This window comes from Polypterus senegalus, chromosome 12 (assembly GCF_016835505.1).
Source record: "Polypterus senegalus isolate Bchr_013 chromosome 12, ASM1683550v1, whole genome shotgun sequence".
Lineage (NCBI taxonomy): Eukaryota > Metazoa > Chordata > Cladistia > Polypteriformes > Polypteridae > Polypterus > Polypterus senegalus.
The window spans coordinates 24,129,572-24,150,056 of record NC_053165.1 but is presented as its reverse complement, the minus strand read 5'-3'; the positions used below and the strand labels follow the sequence as shown (position 1 = coordinate 24,150,056).

The window sequence follows — 20,485 nt, the reverse complement described above, 5'->3', positions numbered from 1 at the left end:
CAAAGTCGGACATAAACAGACATAACCAAAAATCCCTTGCTCAAAAAGAACACAGCACAAAAAAAAATGCAAGCTGCAAAATGTCATCCGTGAAAACCAAGGCAAGATGCACTTGAGGCTTGATCATAGAGAATACAAACATTGAAAAGCTGGCATTGACAAGTTTAGCATTTACAAAGAAATGAAAATACAGCGCCCCTTGACACTTCTCACTCTGATATGTGGCATTTAAAAATATTGCCATTTTCTTCCATTTGAGACTTTGATGCCCCTGATCAGACATCGAGTAGCACATACATTTTCACAAATAATGTGATACAGACTAAGACAGACATTAATCTTTCCAATAATATTATTAACTGGTCATACAAGTATGTTTAAATGATGTGCCCCATTCATATTCTAAGCTGACGATTCTTGTTGTGTGTCATTGTGCCTCTTTATACATTCAAAACAGCATTGCTCCTCTCTAGAGACTTAACTGGCAAAGGCACAAAAGCAGAGTCCAGATTTTCAATATGAAGGTTGTCGATAACTTTCTTAAGCACATATATGGCATTCCTGGCATATGTGCTATACGTAGGCCTGCGTCAAGTTAGTACTTTGATGGTTTAAACATTTGGAAACAGTTGCAGGTGTGCCACTCTTCCTTCATGCTTTCTGTGGTCCACTGCTTTCATGACAGACATTAATTAGATTAGCACAATTTAAACGACATCTTCCAGATGGTGAAATGACTGGTTTATAAAATAAAAATGAACAAAGTTAAAAATGTGCTCCTTCTTTTTCTTTTTTTTTATATACAAGACTTGTGCATAAAGATGTCAATACATTGCACTTTACCACTATGGCAAGACGAAGATTAAACTGCTTGGATTCTAGATAATGTTGGTGGCATGTGGATGACTCTCATAACCCATCTAGTGTCTTATTACTAAACTCAGCACATTGTGAGCACAGAAGATGGTGAAATAAAGTCTTCTAAACACTTAACTATTTGGCTTCTTCCTAGCTGTCCCACTATTGCTTTGCAGAACAAGATATCCTACATTCGCACAAACTGTACAGCCTTGATAAATACTCATGATCACCCAAGCAGTGCAGCAAATAATTGTTCTTAATTTGCGCTGATATTATTATTCTTAAATCCTGGCAAATACTGATATGATCACAGCTTGAGGAGCAAATACATCTCACAGTGTCTGCAAAGCTATTTTAAAGATGCAACATCCCATCATGCTGTGCAAGTCCAGTTAAAGATGGGTGTCCTCCTCGTAATTTTCCATATCTTCTCTTGCCGGTTTGTTAATTAAAATTTGCCAGTTATCTGCCCCTTCCACCGTGACCCCGTTCATACTCGGCTTCTTTTCTTGCATCTCTGATTGGCTGTCAGTTGTGATGTCCAGTGTTGGATTGTCATGACAACCATTTTCAACAAAATGGAGCTCTTCACCAGGTGACTAAAGCAAATTGAGAGAGAAAAAAAAACACAAGAAAACAGAAAGACAGCTTAATTTTGTCAAACATTATTTACTGTCCCAAGTGGTTTTGTATTGTAAATTACAAAATGTGACAGAAATGAATTAAGTATTCTGCTTATTATTCATCTCTAAACTTTATGAAGCCACTTTATTCAGTTCTCAGTATTTAAGTCCCACAAGACACTGAGTATCTCAGCCTTCAGAGATCTTTATATTAATATTGTGTTTGCACCTTCTGATAAGCTCTGTTACTTTTCTATTTACAGGTTTGTAAAAAAGAATTTGCCCAACGTTCCAAATCCTTTACCAACGTTCAAACTCGAAAATATTTTAACTAGTCATGAGAAGACTATTGGCAGCATCTGAAGACATTATCAGTCACTGTCAGGGTGCTTGCTGCTGGACCTCCTTTGGCAATGCTGGGAAGGAAATATCTCCATTGATATCTCAGATAAGGAGTGGGACTCAATAGGTTATAATATTAATTCTTAATCTGTCTACCCAAAATGAAACTTGTACACTCAATGCACCTCTCAAAAGTAAAATTATCTAAAATATATCAGGATAGGGTAGTGGAGATTTTAATACTCTGAAGAGCAAGGCACAGAATCACTCATCTATAAAATATTTCAATTTAAACCATCTTTTAACCATCCATAAAATATCACACTATCAAAATGCAAAATAAAATTATTATTTTGCTCTACATAAATCCATTATTTTATGCTAAAATAATCATAAATGTGTTTGTAATAAAAGTATAAAAGAATTTACTAAAATCTGCAGAGAGGTTTTAAAACCACAGGTGGTTCAAGAAGACTGTCCCTGCTGGTTTATCTATAAAACTGAAATTAAAACAGAGCAAAAATATACTTCAATAAAGCTTTTATATAATTGATTCAAATAAAGCATAAATAAATGGCCTAATAAATGAACATCAATTTAAAATTTCAAACCTAATATTTCAATTAAGGTATTTATAATGATCAAAAATGAATATCATGAGGTTTGATTTGGGCCCCAGGGGGATATTTAACTTTAGGGCCCCCAAGTACAATCTTTAAGATTAGGGCTATAAAAAGGAATATTTTAAGATTAGGGTTAGGGAAGGGCATACTACCAATGAAGTTAAGGAAAGGAATGCGGGAGGGATGGGGAACCTTTAAAATTAAGATAAAAGACTCAAAGACTTCATCCAATATCCTGAAAATGCATCAGCCATCTCCCGGGTCAAATATAGTTTCTGATCTGGTTGTCTATCCAATCTGAAATCCTGATTAAGTATTACACTTACTCTGACAGGATGGAGTTTAAGTTTAGTAGATTGTTGCTGATGGAAAACATTTATGTATTACTATTGAAATGCTAGAAAGAATATCATTTAGTTGTGCTTCTAGACACTCCAATATACCAATTGAAATGATAGACTTTGTAACATTAACCTAAACCATCAATTGATAAGGGACTGGAGGTTGTCACCATCTTTATAGAGATGAGGACAGTCCCTTGATGGTGATGGGCAGATGGCCCAACCTCTTGGAGGCACCACCCACAATATACGTGGAAAATAATGGAAGATACACAGATACATAGAAATTAAATAACCAACAATATTAACATAAACAAAGCAAACACAAATTAATTCTAGCTGGTGGGTAACCCTTACTTAAGTATGAAAATGGGAGCATATTTTGACCAACACTGGGCAAGAGCAAACAATATCTCTGCTACCTTCCAAAAATCTTCCACAATAAAATATTAAATTATGAAAATATGAAATTCTAAATTGGCAAATAGTGAGAGAATATGAATGTATGTGCTTTTTGATGAACTGATGTTCTGATGTTTCCATTTTTTTTCACTCAATATGCATCTAATGTTGCCAGAGCAAGCACTGGCTACTCTATAGCCAAATGAATCTTTGGTACAAGTGTGTGTTGTAGTGCCGAAAGCTTTTGATTGAAAACCAAATGGTACAATCCCTAACCACTCTCACACTGTCTCACTATGTGACTCTGAGCAAGTTACTAGAATTCCAAAGACTATGACATGTTCTCTGCATGTCTGTGAGGCACCTCTGGGTGTCCAGATTTTCTTCCTACATCCTAAAAGTGTGAATCTATACTAATAAAAGGCAAAGCCCTCACTGACTGACTGACTGACTCACTGACTCATCACTAATTCTCCAACTTCCTGTGTAGGTAGAAGGCTGAAATTTGGCAGGCTCATTCCTTACAGCTTACTTACAAAAGTTTAGCAGGTTTCATTTAGAAATTCTACACGTAATGGTCATAACGGTCGACAACGTCCGCCATGTTGAACTTTCTTATTTATGGCCCCATCTTCACGAAATTTGGCAGGCGGCTTCCCTGCGCTAACCGAAACCGATGTACATACTTATTTCAGTGGTATGACGCCACTTTCGGCTGCCATATTGAACTTTCCAACGTCACTAATTCTCCAACTTCCCGTGTAGGTAGAAGGCTGACCCCATCTTCAAGAAATTTGGTAGGCGGCTTCCCTGCGCTAACCGAAACCGATGTACATACTTATTTCAGTGGTATGAAGCCACTTTCGGCTGCCATATTTAACTTTCCAACGTCACTAATTTTCCAACTTCCCATGTAGAAAGAAGGCTGAAATTTGGCAGGCTCATTCCTTACAGCTTACTTACAAAAGTTAAGCAGGTTTCATTTCGAAATTCTACAAGTAACGGTCATAACGTTCAACAACGTCCGCCATGTTGAACTTTCTTATTTATGGCCCCATCTTCACGAAATTTGGTAGGCGGCTTCCCTGCGCTAAACGAAACCAATGTACGTGCTTATTTCGGTGGTATGATGCCACTGTTGGCCGCCATATTGAACTTTCCAATGGTCTTTGTTACTTATGGGCCCATCTTCAAGAAATTTGGTACATGGGTTCCCAACGCTAACTGAATCCTACTTACGTACATATATACGTCCATAGCCTGCAGCTCGGTCACCGTGTGAGACGGCGTTGGGTCCCCCATCCCAACGCCTCCCAGGTTGTTGGCTGCCTGCCCATATAAGGCTTTCCGTCGCTACGGTCTCTACATTCCCTTCCTTGCTTTGCCACGGGATTCACGTCTCCCTGCTGATAACTGCAGCCTTTTTATTTAATCCACGGCTTCTCCGCTGTTTTATTGTTCGTTTATTACGATTATAGTTATTGTGTAGGTAATTTAGACTTACTTTACATTGTTCAGGTACCCATTCCCTTTATTGTTCCAACCATACCCCTATTAACATGTCAGGTGATCACCATCGATCAAAGAACTGTCACTTACCGAGTGGTTTCCATGCCCGAAGATGGCACCTGCCTTTTCCATTCTCTTTGTTACGTATTGCACGGCCATATCAGGCTCACTCTTGATACCCGGAGGAACATTGTGTCTTATGTATTGAATGATTGGGACAGGTTCAAGGTGTGGACTGATGGTACAGGAGATAATTATACTACACAGGAGCACTATAAGAGTGAAATGCTTAAGCCCTTCACCTATGGATCTGCATGAGAGTTGATGGCTGCCGCTGAATTGTACAGTTGTCGCTTTCAAGTGTACCGAAATGGCCAAATATTTTACACCTTTCGACAACTGCCTGTACCTCTTTAACATCTTAGATTCACGGGTGACGATTTCATTAGTGGACACTTTGATGTTTATGAATGTTTAAACTCTCAAAAGCTGGATGTGAAGTTATCGATGAAACCGGTTGTATGCTTACAATGCTTGACAGATGCCAAATGTCACTTCAACACAAGTCCTGCAAATACTGTCGTAATTGAAAAAAAACATGAAACTCAAACCAATTATGATATCAGCAATCCAAGCTGTGAGATTTGAAACAAGATTACTTTTCACATGGCCAACTGTATGTTGCATGCTCAAGAGTAAGCTCAGCGCACAGCTTGGTCATATTACAACCGGAGGGCCGAAATGACAATGTGGTATACAAAGAGATCCTTAACAAATAATTATTGGTATATTTTCCCTCAGTTTAAAAAGATTTCATTTTCTTCTTAATAAAAATTTTAAAGCAGTACTTCGCCGCTGCGAAGCGCGGTATTTTGCTAGTCTACTATATAATGAAACACTAAGGTCTATGTGTCCAGTCACTCAGAGCAATCTGATTGGTCAGTTTGGCTTTGGTGTGATTGGTCAATTTGGCTTTGGTGACGTGACGAAAGAGGAAGTTCCAATGTGAGACACATGAGGAGGAGTAAAGGTGTATGAGGCGTCAAGTATAAAACCAGACAGGAGGTGAGAAAGGCATCTCGAAAATGATGACAGAGTCTGAGAAGTAGGCTTTACAGGAACACACATTTCAGAAAAGCACTGCTGTTGAATAGACGTTCACACGCATGTGAATACAGAGGAATGGTGCTGAAGGTACAAGGTGCAGCAGAAATAACTCCCACATTTCGAAAAATCAGTGTGGGGTTCCCAAAGAAGGTAGAGGGGTGCGGTCCGTTCCGTTAGGTACGGTACATAATAAAGTTGTCACCATGCCGTGGTCGGGTGAGCATCGAGGCTTTGTAGTGGAGGCTTTTTTCAAAAATGGCAAATCTGTAACTGCGATGCAGAGGGCGTTTCGCACACGGTTCGGTTTAGGTGGTAATGAAAATGTTGCATACCTGAAAACGATTTTGCTGTGGGTTCAGAGAGTAAGGGCAACAGGATTTGCACTGAAGAGAAAACCACCTGGACGTCCCAAAAATGTGAGAACACTCGAAAACATCGCTGCAGTGAGGGCTTTGATTGAGCTGTCTCCAACGCGTTCGGATTTCGGAAAGAACTGTGAGGCGAATTTTGCATACTGACCTTCATTTACACCCATACAAGATTATGATTGGTCAGGAATTGTCTCCAGTAGTCTCCAGTAGACTAGGGGAAGACGCATGGATTGCTGTAATGGGATCTTTTGCAGGAGATGTTCCCGGGTCGAGTGGTCTCCTTACACGAGGCAGTTCTGTGGCCACCGCACACGCCTGATTTAAGACCCTGTGACTTTTTTCTGTGGGGGTACTTCAAGGCTGAGGTTTTCAAACATCGTCCTCGGTCCTTGGACCAACTAAAGGAGGCCATTCAAGAAGAAATTGAAGGAATTTCGCCTGACATGCTAGTGAGAGTGATGGACAACTTCCAAGAACGGCTCCAAATGTGTATTAGCCGTCAAGGCCACCATTTGGACTATATAATTTTTAAAACTTAAAGTAAAAAAACTTTTTTATATCTACATTTGGGAAATAAAAAGTTTTTGGTGATACCTTGTACCAATTTTTTTCAATCCCCCTTTGAAATGTGGGAGTTATTTCTGCCGCACCCTGTACAAGCAGGGCAATAAATAGCAAATATTTTTTAGTTACTCTATTACCTGTCTTCCACAGGGACTGTGCTAGTTTACAAAACGTAACAATTCCAAGCTGGCTCCATGTGTCTGAGTGGGCTTGAAATGTACTGTTTCCTTGTACCTTTGTTAACATCTCCACAAAATCTCTACCCCAATCAGGGCTGGCGCCACCATTAAGGCGAATTAGGTGTTCACCAAGGGTGCAGATCAAAAGGAGGGTTAGCTACCGAACAGTTCGCACTAATAAACTTGGCCTAGGGTGCAAAATAACCCAGCACCGGCACTGATCCTAATCAATGCCTCATTAATACTGTTCAAAATTTGGAGATTGTCACATCAGCTGCATGGTGCAATGTTCTGATGGTTAATAAGCTAATTGATTTTTTTTTTCTTCTTTGTTCTCAGTAGATGAAGCATGTAGGTAATGTGAAAGAAAAAAAGTACTTGCAAGCTATGAAGGGTTAAAAGCTGTTCTGCTGTAGTAAAAGGTTATTCATACAGACGCCTGTCATAAGACAAGGTGAAGTAAGCTGACTTATGGTAACTTACTTTTCTAGGAACGGGTCTTTTAGACACAGGAAAGATGACATTTCCTTCCTTGGGGCCCTTCTGACACATACACAAAACAGAAACGGTAGGCCGATTTGTGCAATATTAAATGAAATGTATAGGTAAATGATATTATGCTTATTGATAAGTAAGGGAAGAGAGGAAAGATATTAAAAACCAATCGAAAAAGGAAAACTTTGCTCTTCTGCTTTGCAACGTAGAATCCATGTACTCATCTGTGACTGAATAAAGACCGATTGATTGAACTATTCCTGTCTTCCTTGGAGATCTCCTTCCACAGTAAGCTCTGTTCTGTCTGTTTTCACACCAGTAAAGTGTCTTATCCATCTTCTGACACTGCTAGCACCTATTTGAACATCTTTATATCCATGATGAAGTAATGAGTAATTGCTAGCCAGGGAAATTTCTTTCATCACAAGAAACTGAATCATCATACGTTGCTGAAACAATTTGTTTTTAGCTGTACATTTTTCACATTTTAGTATGAACCCACCATACTGAGGCAGATAACTTTTTATTCAGGTGTGAGCTGACAAATGGAAATAAGATTTACAATACAACACATTTCAGTATTGTCAGGCTTTCCTTGTACACATTTTACAGAGGTTCTCCATTGTTACTATTAATCTGCACAATACACACCATCTTGTTTCTTCATTTCATGTGCATACAGTAAACAGAAGGAAAATATAAAAAATAAATGACCATTAAATAGGGTTTAAGATACCTGAAAGGCCTTGCTCATTTACAGTGACTGCTTATAGCCTTCCAAATAATTTAGGTAATATTTTGTTAAGTGCTGTATAGTATTCACTATAAAGACTGACTGAATGCTCACTTGAAGAATGTCAACCATGACAGTTTAATTAAACATACACCCATGACAGCTTATTAACATGAACAAACTGACTGGATAAAGGCTGTTTTTGACCTAAAATTTAGCGTCTCTGTTTTATGTCAGTATTCTCCAACATACAGTGCCAAAAAAAATCAATTGAGCTAATTCATGGGGGCAAATATTTATGTGATTGATCATTTCATGTTTTATATATACAGAGCACTTTGCCGAGATCTTGTTTCACATTGACATTAAAGAGTCTTTTTCTGTTGATTGATGTCAAAAAAGCCAAATTAAGTCTACTGCTAATTCAACATTGTATAATAGTATAATGAGAAAACTTTCAAACAAGTGAATACTTTTTATGAGTATTATAAGTTCATATTTTCATAAAATATTTAAAGGTTATTGTTGATGAAGCTTAGCCTATAAATCTTGCATAGAACTGAAATGAACATGCCTCTGTGCTGAACCTGTTTAGTGCACTTCAGCATTGCAGGGTGTGGAGCCTATCCCACCAGCGTTAAGGAAAAGGCAGGTGCCAGTCCTGGAGAGGACAGTTTGACACTTGACCTGACACACATAATACTGCTTCCTTATGGAAATATGATTTTCCATAAAAGGTTCCACACAGACATGGGAAGAGCCTGCAATCCCCTTGGCCAAGCCAAACACCATCTCCTGGACCTTAGAGGAGGCCATGCTAATTACGGCCCAACAGTTTCATAGCCGACTCTACTTACCGAGCTTTTTAATTTTGGTAGCCGTCTCTGCCAGCAGATGTAGATGAATCCAGACACTATAATAACCACACAGATGGATCCAATAATGACCAGTACAACAAACAGCTTCCCATAATCACTCTGAGGTTGACTTGGCCAAGATTGGCAGCTGGTGGCTGTGGTGTAGTTTTGAATGCCAATCTTTAAAAGAAATAAAAATGATATAGACAGACAGATAGATAGATAGATAGATAGATAGACAAAGATGTAAGTCAAGTCCAGTCATTTCTTCTTTTTACTAATATTCAATGTATTTTTCAAATAAAACGAAAATATTATCTCACATGCAATAAACAGAACTATAATGCTACTTTGTATAAAAACAGAAGGAATAATCAGAAAAACACTAAAAAACTACTTCAAGCTGACCAATAATTTTTTTTTTTTTAATTTTAGGAGTGATTCATCATTCTAGTGAGACTGAACTAATTATACATTAACAGAAACCTCAATGTGTATTTCCTAGGCTCCTTCCAAGATAGATAGATAGATAGATAGATAGATAGATAGATAGATAGTTAAGGCACTATACAATAGATAGATAGATAGATAGATAGATAGTTAAGGCACTATACAATAGATAGATAGATAGATAGATAAGCCACAATATAATAGATAGATAGATAGATAGATAGATATACAGATAGATAGATAGACAGATAGATAGATAGATAGACAGACAAAAACTGCAAGGTTTAAATATACACATTTAAAGTTTATGAGCTTGGCCTCCATGTAGTCTCTCATAAATTGAGATGAGGCTTGCAGTAAATCACAAAATGAAAGGCAAACCAACATGATACATAGGCAGTGACTAGTTTGGATTCTAGTATACTGCATATGGCTTATTATGCTAAAATGGTACTAGATACAGTAGCCTGAAATTGTCTTTTCAAGTCAGTGTTTTCCTGTGTCCTACTACATGTCCATACTTCTATGTTTGTACATTAGGCATCATGAATTCAAAAATCATGTCTAAATATAACAGCAAGAACTTTTTCATCACAGAGCACTTCGTGATGTAGCGCATCCTGATCATTCCTAATGTTTCACAAAAGATTCAGAAAAACCAATGACCCTCAGTAAATGTCAGTGCATTGTGTCATATTTGAAATGAATAGACAGAGTAAATGGTAATTTCTCATAGTTTTCATTATTTAAGTCCATTCTAGATAATGTCATAGGGAACTTTAATAACCTCATTAAAACTTTGGTTATTCTTCTATCTAAGTACTATTGCTTTACAATGTACTGGGTTTGATTTATTTATCACGATTAAGAAAAAGAGTGACGCAGACCGACTTCTCATTCTGTAGTATTTATGAGTCAAGGTCAATGCAGCATTGTGCACTGACTGCAGAGCAGCTTTAGTCTTGAATCAGCAGCTCAATATTTAATAAAATGGGTGGGAGACGGAGAAAAACAAGCTACTTACCTCAAATAGACCTCTCTGAATTTCTCCCAGCATAGAAAGCACATCTTTTGATGGAACCACCCCTGAATAATTTAATAAAAGCAGAAAAGTAAAGAGCAGAGGAGTTTTAAAATATTTTTAAAATCACATTTCACAATGTATTAGACCCCCTGATATTTCGAACTTCAATGACACACCCAGGGTAAAAGTATTCAGAATATTTATCTTATTTCATCTTAAAACTTCTGCAGGTTAGTTTTCAAATCTGTAATATTTAATGTTGAGAATTAAAAAGACGTTAATCAATGAAAGTGGGTGACATAGTGGTGCACTTTAATTGGATTGTCAGTCTGGCCACTGTCTGCATGTTCTGTATTTATATTTTTAAACTATTTATGTTATTTATTTTTAAATTGCATCACAAAGTGAATAAGAAAGTGAGAAACAAAATGATTCCACTTAATGGGATGAAATATTGTTTTTAGTATTCTTATTTTTTTATAGTGAATGTCAATTATTTCTGTTTTTCCATTTAATAAACTACTGTATATGATCCCTCACTCAGATTGGGAAATGAGGACAAACATACCATAAGGAATGAAATGAGCTCAATAAGGAACTTCTAACTCATTCAATTTGAGGAATATAATGGAGGATAAATCCAATCTTCATACTGTCACAGTTTGTCCCTCCTTAACATGAGGCAAGGAGCACCTGATCTGTCAGAGTACGGCCTTTTCACTTTCAAAAGAGGACTCAAAGCATCTCAGGGAGCACACGACCCAGACAGGAACCAGGAGTCCCTTAGCTCAACAATCATTTATTATGCAATAATCAAATAAGAAGGTCCTGTTTCCAGTGTTTCCTTAAATCATCTAGGGGTGCACTCTTTTCAAAAAATTAATAAATTAAATTACAGTCTGGAGACGCAACCTATATTTTCATTATTATTAAATAACTATTTGATGTAGCGTCGTCCAGGAAATTTCCTAAGACAATGGTGATACACCTGTCCTTGTACTTTAAAATTTGCAATTGATTATTCTTTTTGCACTAATAATTATTGTTATGTTTTCCTACAGCACTGAGAAAATGTTCTAAGTCAGGATGTAATCCAAATACTAAACTTTTAAAAGGCTCTCGTAAGTCTTCAAAAGGTGATAATCTGATTTTTCCACTATTGCATCACATTTCACATGGTTCGTCAACAACAACAATTTCTTGCTTGTATGTAGCCCAAAATCACATAAGGATTGCCTCAATGGGCTTTAACAGGCCTTGTTTAATTGACAGTCTCCCAGCCATGACTCTCTAAGAAGACAAGAAAAAACTACAAAAACAAAAAAATAAATCCATAAAATTCATATGACATTTACCTTACTCATTTTCAATGTGCACTATACTATGTTAGCATTGTTTAGAATTTCACATGAGAATAATGCTACAACTACTACCTTCTTCGCTTGCCAGAGTCATCAGCAGTTGCTTGTCTTGCTTGTTGGGCTTTCCAAGAGAAATTAACCAAGACCCCTGGGGGCTGTCCATCTTTCTGGAAAAAGCTGTCTCCACCATAGCTAGCAGCCGATCTCCCATCTGCACTCGGAAAACTTCCTGGAGCATACAATAAGATAAAAAACAAAGCATAGACCAGGCAGACAGATGAAAATAATAGTAATGTGATTAGTACAAATATTTATAATAATATAATATCATAATAATAAACAGCAATAGTAATAAAAAAATAACTAATGATGCTAACATGTGCAGTGTTGCATCAACCATCAGCATTTATACCAGTTTTTGTGATTTTTTTACAATTTGCCTTTTGTATGGTATTTATTGGTATAATTGTTTTTGCATTTCAGTGATTTTGGTGTTATAGTGGTAAAACAAAATGCTTCCTTGTGCATTTTATTAATTTCTGTGTGAAATTGTGAATGTTTTGTTTATGACTATCCTGGGCAACTAAGATCTTCTGTATCTATCATTTCCTGTACGGTTACCTGGGGAACAAGGAGATGATGACAACTAATACTTTTTGTTTTGGTCTCACTGGTGGCATTGCCCCCTGTTCACTTCGCTCGCCAACCCCCAGGCTGGCGCTATGCACTAGCCACTTTGCGTTTTCACCACTTGCATATTTGGATGCGGATGTACAATTTGAACAGATTGTTATTTTCATGTGAATTGTTACATATGCGTAATAGAACTAACTATTTTACATTACAGCAAGTAATTAACCATATTAAAAAATATTAAAACGTAATAATTTGAAAGTAAATTACAAAGTATGTTTCATGCTGCTGTCACACACGTGCGAGTAGGAGGGAGCTAAAGGGCTCGAGTAATTGTAATAAAACATCCGACCGGGGGGCGGCAGAGTGCTCTGACTGCTGTCTTTCTCAGTTACCTACAGACCTTTCCCGGGAAATCCTGCAAGGCTCCGGCACATCTGAAGACGTCATTTCCGAAGCCGGCCCCTTTGATGATGTCACTTCCGAAGTCGGCCGCTTTGATGACGTCTCTTCCGAAGCCGGCCCCTTTGATGACGTCACTTCTGGTTCCGGTCACATTGATGACATGAGTTCCTCTCAAGACCTTTAAAGCCTCCATCTTAGGCTACTATAGCAGTTCTGTTTTGGACTCTGTGATATGCACATCGATTGTTTGATGAAGGAAACCATTTTGCAGCTGGGAAAAACAATATACGGGTGGCTGCCTCAAACCTTTATAATGTCTTGGACTCGTTTTTATGACAGTGGCGTAGACGGCAGGATGAAGTCCCAGAAGAAACCGGGACTCGGACATGTAATGAACCAGGTAGGAAAGTACCACCCTATGTTTCGTGAGTCAGGGAGGAACGCTAAAAAAACATCTCATGGCGATCCACCCTAATCCTCCCTTCTCAGCGATTCTAGGACGGGACTGGTCAGAAAATAAATGCGGTAAACTATTGACTACTCCTGATAAAAACTTAGGCCTCATTGTAGATGGGGATAACTTGTCTTAAGCTGTCTCCACGCCGTGTACACAGCCGGCGGAGAGAGATACGGAAGTTCACGAGGAGGGCGGGGAGATTCCTGGTCCATCGCAGGCGAATACGTCATCCCCTCCCCTTGAGGTCAGACCGGACCCTCTCTCCAACATTTACTTTCAGTTCAAACAAACACCGGCTTCTTTTAAAAGGGAGCAGTGGAACGATGACTCCCTAAAATTTGCAAAAAATGCAGTAGTCCTGGTCAACGGCCAACGAACACACCAGCACATGCCATGAGGACCACACTTTGTAATAGAAAATGATCTATTATATCGGGTCGCGGAACATGGGGCGGAGGTTCGGAAACTGTTGTTAATTACATGAACTTACCGGCGGCAGGTTTGTGAATTAGCTCACGTCCACCTCCTTGGAGGCCATTTAGGCTCCGAAAAAACTTTAGAGCAGATTAAGCTCAGATTTTATTGGCCGGAAATTAACGAGGAGGTTCGCCGTTTTTGTATTTATTGTCCAGAATGTCAATTGCGGCAAATTCCTAAGAAGGACCGTGCTCCTCTCGTTCCACTTCCCTTAATTGATGTCCCCTTTGAATGAATCGGGGTCGATACTGTAGGACCCTTGGAGCCCTCAGCCCGAGGACATAAATACATATTAGTCCTTGTGGATTATGCGACCCGATATCCAGAAGCTGTTCCCTTGCGCTCAGCTACATCTAAAGCAATCGCACGGGAACTAGTAGGAGTATTTGCGCGTGTTGGTATTCCTAAAGAAGTCCTAATGGACCAAGGAACACCTTTTACCTCTGAGACGTTCAGGGAAACGGCCAAGTTACTGAAAATAAAGCACTTAAAAACCGCGGTGTATCATCCTCAAACCGACAGTCTAGTGGAGAGGATTAATCAGACTCTCAAGCAGATGCTTCGCAAGGTGGTCAGCGGGGATGAGAAGAATTGGGATCAACTCCTCCCCCTTGTTCTCTTTGCCTATCAGGAGGTCCCACAAGCCTCTACAGGGTTCTCTCCTTTTGAATTGTTATACGGACGACAACCCCGAGGTATATTGGATATTTTGAAAGAAGGTTGGGAAGAAGAGACTCTTCCCTGTACAAATATTTTGGAATATATCGCACAGTTACGCGATAGATTTGAGAAAATTCAACCTATTTTAAAAAGTCATATGGAAGAGGCACAAGCAGCACAGACCCGTTATTACGATCGTGGCACGACACTCCAAGAATTCCAGCCGGGGGATCGTGTCATGGTATTAATTCCCACCTCTCATTCGAAATTACTCGCCCATTGGCAAGGCCCTTATGAAATTAAGGAGAGAAAAGGGTTGGTCGACTATTTGGTGAAACAACTCACCACTCCGGACTCCGCGAAGGTCAAGACCGCGTTCAGAACTTCTAGCGGACACTGGCAGTATCGTGCTCTTCCATTCGGGTTACACGGGGCTCCTGCGACTTTCCAGCGTCTGGTGGACAAAGTGCTCCAACCCCGTAATGCGTATAGTGCTGCCTATCTGGATGACGTAGTCATCTATTCCAGCACATGGAGGGAACACGTACAGCAGGTCAACACTAGAGAAGCCGGGCTGCGTATTAATCCCAAGAAATGTTTCTTTGGATTGAAAGAAGCTAAATATTTGGGCTACCTGGTGGGTCGGGGTACTGTGAAACCACAGTGTTCAAAAATAGATGCCATTGTTAAATGGTCCCGTCCGAAAACCAAGAGGCAGGTCCAAGCCTTTCTCGGGTTGGCTGGGTACTACCGCTGGTTTGTACCTCGGTTTTCAGAGTGAGCGGCGCCCTTGACTGATCTTACAAAGAAGAGGGCTCCTAATCATGTGGTATGGACTGACAAGGCAGACACTGTATTTAGTGACTTAAAACAGGCTCTTACGTCAGCACTAATATTAAAACCTCCTAATTTTTCTCTCCCTTTTATTCATCAGACGGATGCTTCGGACACAGGCCTGGGTGCAGTGCTGAGCCAAAGTGTCGATGGTGTCAAACACCCCATCATGTACCTGAGCCGGAAACTGTTGGATCGAGAGATCAGGTATGCAGTGGTGGAGAGAGAAGCCCTTGCGATCAAATGGGCGATTACGCAGTTGAGGTACTACCTCTTGGGCCGGGAGTTCACTCTAGTGACGGATCATGCTCCTTTACAGTGGATGGCCCTTCACAAGGAGTCAAATCCACGGGTCACAAGGTGGTTTCTTGACCTTCAACCTTACAGGTTTTCGCTTATTCATCGTAAGGGATCTCTCCATGCCAATGATGATGCTCTCTCTCGTGCCCACGACCTCTCGGTGCAGGACACTCGACCCGATGTGTCTGGGCTGAGGGGGGGCCTTGTCACACACGTGCGAGTAGGAGGCAACTAAAGGGCTCGAGTAATTGTAATAAAATAAAATGGGGGCCGCGGAGTGCGCTGACTGTCTTTCTCAGTTTCCTACAGACCTTTCCCGGGAAATCCTGCAAGGTTCCGGCACCTCTGAAGATGTCACTTCCGAAGCTGGCCCCTTTGATGACGTCACTTCTGAAGTTGGCCCCTTTGATGACGTCTTTTCGAAGCCGGCCCCTTTGATGACGTCTCTTCCGAAGCCGGCCCCACTGATGACATCACTTCTGGTTCCGCTCCCTTTGATGACATCAGTTCCTCTCAAGACCTTTAAAGCCTCCATCTTAGGCTACTATAGCAGTTCGGTTTTGGACTCTGTGATATGCACATCGATTGTTATCGAGATATTCGTTATATTTGTTCTGTTTGGTTTTGAAATTACGCACAAATACTTTTTAAACATACACTTATACTGTAAAACTTCAGTAAAAAATTATTTTAATTACATTTTAATCAATATCGTATTGAATTTTGATTCTGTGTTTGGACTTACATCGTGACAATGCAACGTATAACTGACTGTGAGTGAATTTTGTTTCTTTCTTTCTCTCTAATAAATAAACTTGACTTGTTCGAATGTTTGTCTCTGTGATTTGTTAATTTTCTTTGCAAAAGCTATTCTCACAGGAAACTGTGAACATTTAAATACGAATGGCATATCAAGATCTTCTTTGGTGTCTAATGTTATCCACGGAAGATTTACTGCATTACCATTCTTGGATACATCCTTCTTTTAACAGTATTTCAGGTGGTGAAAGACTGGACAGTGTTTACGGTTGTAGATATTCTTCGGGATATTGTAAGTTGATGTTTTCATATTCCGCACAATCACCACCAACTGTTTCAGCATAGTCTATTGTTACGCATTTAACCAATTTGCAGTGTAACCGATTGACAATTTTTGTGTTAATTCATTTGACTTTATTATTTCTCGGTGCTAGGATTGCCTGTGTACTCATTCCTTTGGTTGATAAACCTTCGGGATGAAATTCTTCAATAAGATAAGTCATCTTTATTTGGGATCTTAAAGTGAGGAAAATGTAAACGTTTATAAGAGCTGAGAAAGCAAGAACTGTGTCTGTCAAAAGCATTCACATAAATGAGAGGCGGGAGGACCGTGTGCGTGCTTGAATATGATTGAGAGGAGGGCTGGATTTGAAAAAATCTCATGGCAAAAGCCTCGTCTCAAGGGACTTTAAAAAATCTCTTGGAAATAGTTTCATCTGCTCTCAGGATTTTCTTTTATAGCAGAGAGATATATGTGAGAAATTCCTCTTTAGACATTTATGTGTGCCAAAGACTTAATCTGCTTAACTACAATATTTTGGGACCTTTAGATATAGAAACAATTGGGTGTGTATTTGATGTCATGTGCAACAGCAACTGGCACATAGCTCAGACTATGGGCATCTGTAGTCTTAAACAAGTTTCCAGAGTGATACAGACACAAAAGCTTCTTTAATAAAAATACAAAAGCTATTCATTATATGTGTGCTGAATCACAGCCTCATGCCATGCATTAAATTATTATTAAGATCAGTTCTTCATTGACATAAGCAAAAAGCAAAGTGCAAATAAAAATAAATAAAGTCTCAGACTCTTTCTTTCTTTGCCCTCTCCAAAATTATTCAGGACAGAGAGACTTCACTCAGCTCCTCAACAGGATACTTACTGACTCATGCCACCACTTCACAATAGTGACTCTCTTCTCAGAACTTCAATTAGCAGGCACTGTCATTTCCCATCTTGGGACTGTCAAAATAATATTAGCAAAACCAATCAATTCCCTGTAGGACCTGTAGCGTCCTTCAATCTTAGGTTCTTGTCTCCACCTCAATAATCAATCTCAAAACTTAACCTTAGTCGCCGCATCACCTTCTTCTCATATCATGGAGTTTGCAGAAGGCACCTATGCTTCACTGATAAACCACACCAACAGATGATTATCTTTACATTAGATATCTGTAGTCAATCCTGGTCAGATAACTCTCCAACCCCATCTGTAGGCTTATATGCCAAGTTTGCATTGCTGTGTCCTATCTTCTAATTACAGTTCTTAGTTCATGGGGTCTCAAAAACTCCTGCAAGAGCATGCCCTCACATGGAATGGATCTATGGTCCATTTCCCTTTCTTGAACCCCACTCCGGTAAATCTTTCCCTCTGAACTCTCTTCAGGCCCTCACAAAACTTCCACTAACCTAGAACCTCACCTGGCCCTTGTCTTCTGCAGGAAATGGGGCACAACAGGGCACCTCCCACAAATGTGTATGTGATCTGATGGGCTTCTCACGCTCATACATGCAGAACTCTCTCATGTAACTGTTCAGCCTCTTGTGTTGGAATCTCACTCTGCACCCTTGCAGCTCTCCAGCATTCTTCGCCAGCTTCCTGTACCTCCTTCAATACTGTACCTCCTACTTCCATTGAGATGAATGCAAAACGTTTTTTGTTTTTCACACTGTGGGGTAAACTAATACACCCTGTCTCACAATCCCAGTCTCTCATCTAGCTCTGGACATGGCCTACCAGTTTCAAAGATTATACCATTTATCTATATGCTGATTGGTGCAATCTCATGTGTTTCTTAACTCTGTTATGCAAATGATCCTAACTTATTTTATATTAATGTTTTGTCATATTATTCAGTGTTGTCATGGTGAACTGACCTATACACATAACTGGTTCCCTCAAGCTTTCTGTAATAAAGGACATCCATCTTGGAAACATTTATAACCCTGGCCTTGAATTTGCCTTTGTGGAAGGCAAGAGGATTTTATTTCAATTTTTTAATGTAATGACCCTGTAGTTGGGATATAGCGGGTTGGATAATGGATGGATAGAATTTCTGTATTTTAACCTTTTTTTGGCTATGCATTCCACCCCAGATTACCAGCATTATTTAATCTTGGTTGACATAATTATGACCATGTGAATCTTGTATTGGAATTCAAAGATCAACCACTGTAGAGACATAATGATATTTTAAAAAAAGAATATGTGTTGAATTTTTGAGCTTTGGATAATTTTGTAAATTTAAAAAAATGAAAAAATACTTTATTTAAGATAGATAGATAGATAGATAGAAAGTATTAAAATTATGAATCTAAAGCTGAAAGATTTGTCACCATAAATAAAGCCTTTCTGTGTCTCCAAGAAACTTGTTTTGTGAAAAGAGTTACAAGGAGATCACATGATAATCTGTCTATTTTCACAGTATTAAAAATAGAAATAATACAGCCTGATGTTTTCCATTGTGCAGCACAATCCAATTTGTTGTGCTAGAAATAGCATGCTATTTGAGGGCAATGTGAAGACTCTTTATACTAGAGAGAAATGGCACTGCACATTTATATTAGGTTCTAAAGTTCTTCCATTATGTGGATGAGCCACTCAGCCTGACAAAATGAAGGAGGGAAATGAAGCAGTATCACTAGGTTCTAAATTATTGGCCTGGACAAGGGTTGTTCCAGTTTTGTTTTTTAAGCATTTTCAGTATAGTACATCTGCTAATACTTCTTTATTAGTAATCCGTTTGAGATTTGTTTATCTTCTGGAATCACATCAGATATTGGTTCCACCCTAAAACAAAAAATGTCTAACTGTTCTGTATTTCTAATCTCCTCAACATATAAAATGCTAAGGTCTGTGTGTTAGTTACGCAATTACTAACAAACTACTAGCTAGAACTTTGATCTTGGTCTTCATTGAAAGCTTATGATATGTTCTGGAAATTCAAAAAAAAAAAATAATAATAATTTAGCAGCAACCTTGGTAAAGTGATCTGTAGTTGTGTGTTTAAAAGTAATCTCAAAAGCAAGTGCCATGGAAGAACGAAAAAGAAGAGCAGCAACATCTTCTGAGCATCAATCAAATCACAGAAGCTGATTATGTATTGAAGAACGCCATATTAGGAAGAAGGGCAACGATATCTGCTGAACATCAAGAGGGGTATGCAGAATGCCAGAACAACAAAGAGAGAGAAATGCTTGCTGACAATTGAGAAGATCCTCAAATACATGCTAATAATTCATAATCAATTGTAAGTTCTAATTTTTGTTAGCAGCTCGTGGAGAATTTACTGGTCTTTATATATAACCTACTTTACTTAATTAATGTGTTAATAGAGATTTGCATTGGTATGATTTTGTTGACTTTAACCATTAAAGTTCATTTTAATTTTATTATTCATTTACCCTGATATGCATTTCCTTATTGTAAGGTTCAGTAATTAAGGCCCATTTAGGCCTCATTGTCAACTTACCTAGCATAACACTTTCATTTATCTTGATCTCTTTTCCCTGAATATTTCAGGGTTTTTGTCAACTTGTACAACTACATAGCCGGCTCTACCACATAGGCCAGCTTGGTAGAAGCTAAAGGTGGCAAAATATGATGGTGGAATGAGTTTTTTTTCTTTAAACAATAGAGTTTTTGACTTATGAACACTCAGACTCACAATAAGTGTCTGTTATATTATTTTATATTATTTTCACATACTTGGTCATAAGGCAGATGACTTACACATGTTCCTTCTAATCCCAGGATGCACAGCACTCAGTTTGTCAGAGTTTTGCTTTACGAGAAATATTCTAAATTGTTTGCTTTCTTTATGTGTAGTTTTATT

The 20,485-nt window shown here is 38.8% G+C and overlaps 1 protein-coding gene across 2 annotated transcripts in view; it reads right to left on the bottom strand.

The window, feature by feature from the left end:
* Positions 1–334: 334 nt before the first annotated feature.
* podxl2 (podocalyxin-like 2) overlaps positions 335–20,485 on the bottom strand; it is a 109,977-nt gene continuing 89,826 nt past the window's right edge. For both annotated transcript variants that reach the window (XM_039771985.1, XM_039771984.1), the window contains exons 5-8: positions 11,915–12,071; positions 10,482–10,543; positions 9,008–9,187; positions 335–1,460 (exon numbers count right to left, since the gene is read on the bottom strand). In XM_039771985.1, the coding sequence (XP_039627919.1) occupies positions 1,254–1,460; positions 9,008–9,187; positions 10,482–10,543; positions 11,915–12,071 (606 nt within the window). In that variant the 3' untranslated portion in view covers positions 335–1,253. The remainder of the gene's footprint in view (positions 1,461–9,007; positions 9,188–10,481; positions 10,544–11,914; positions 12,072–20,485) is intronic.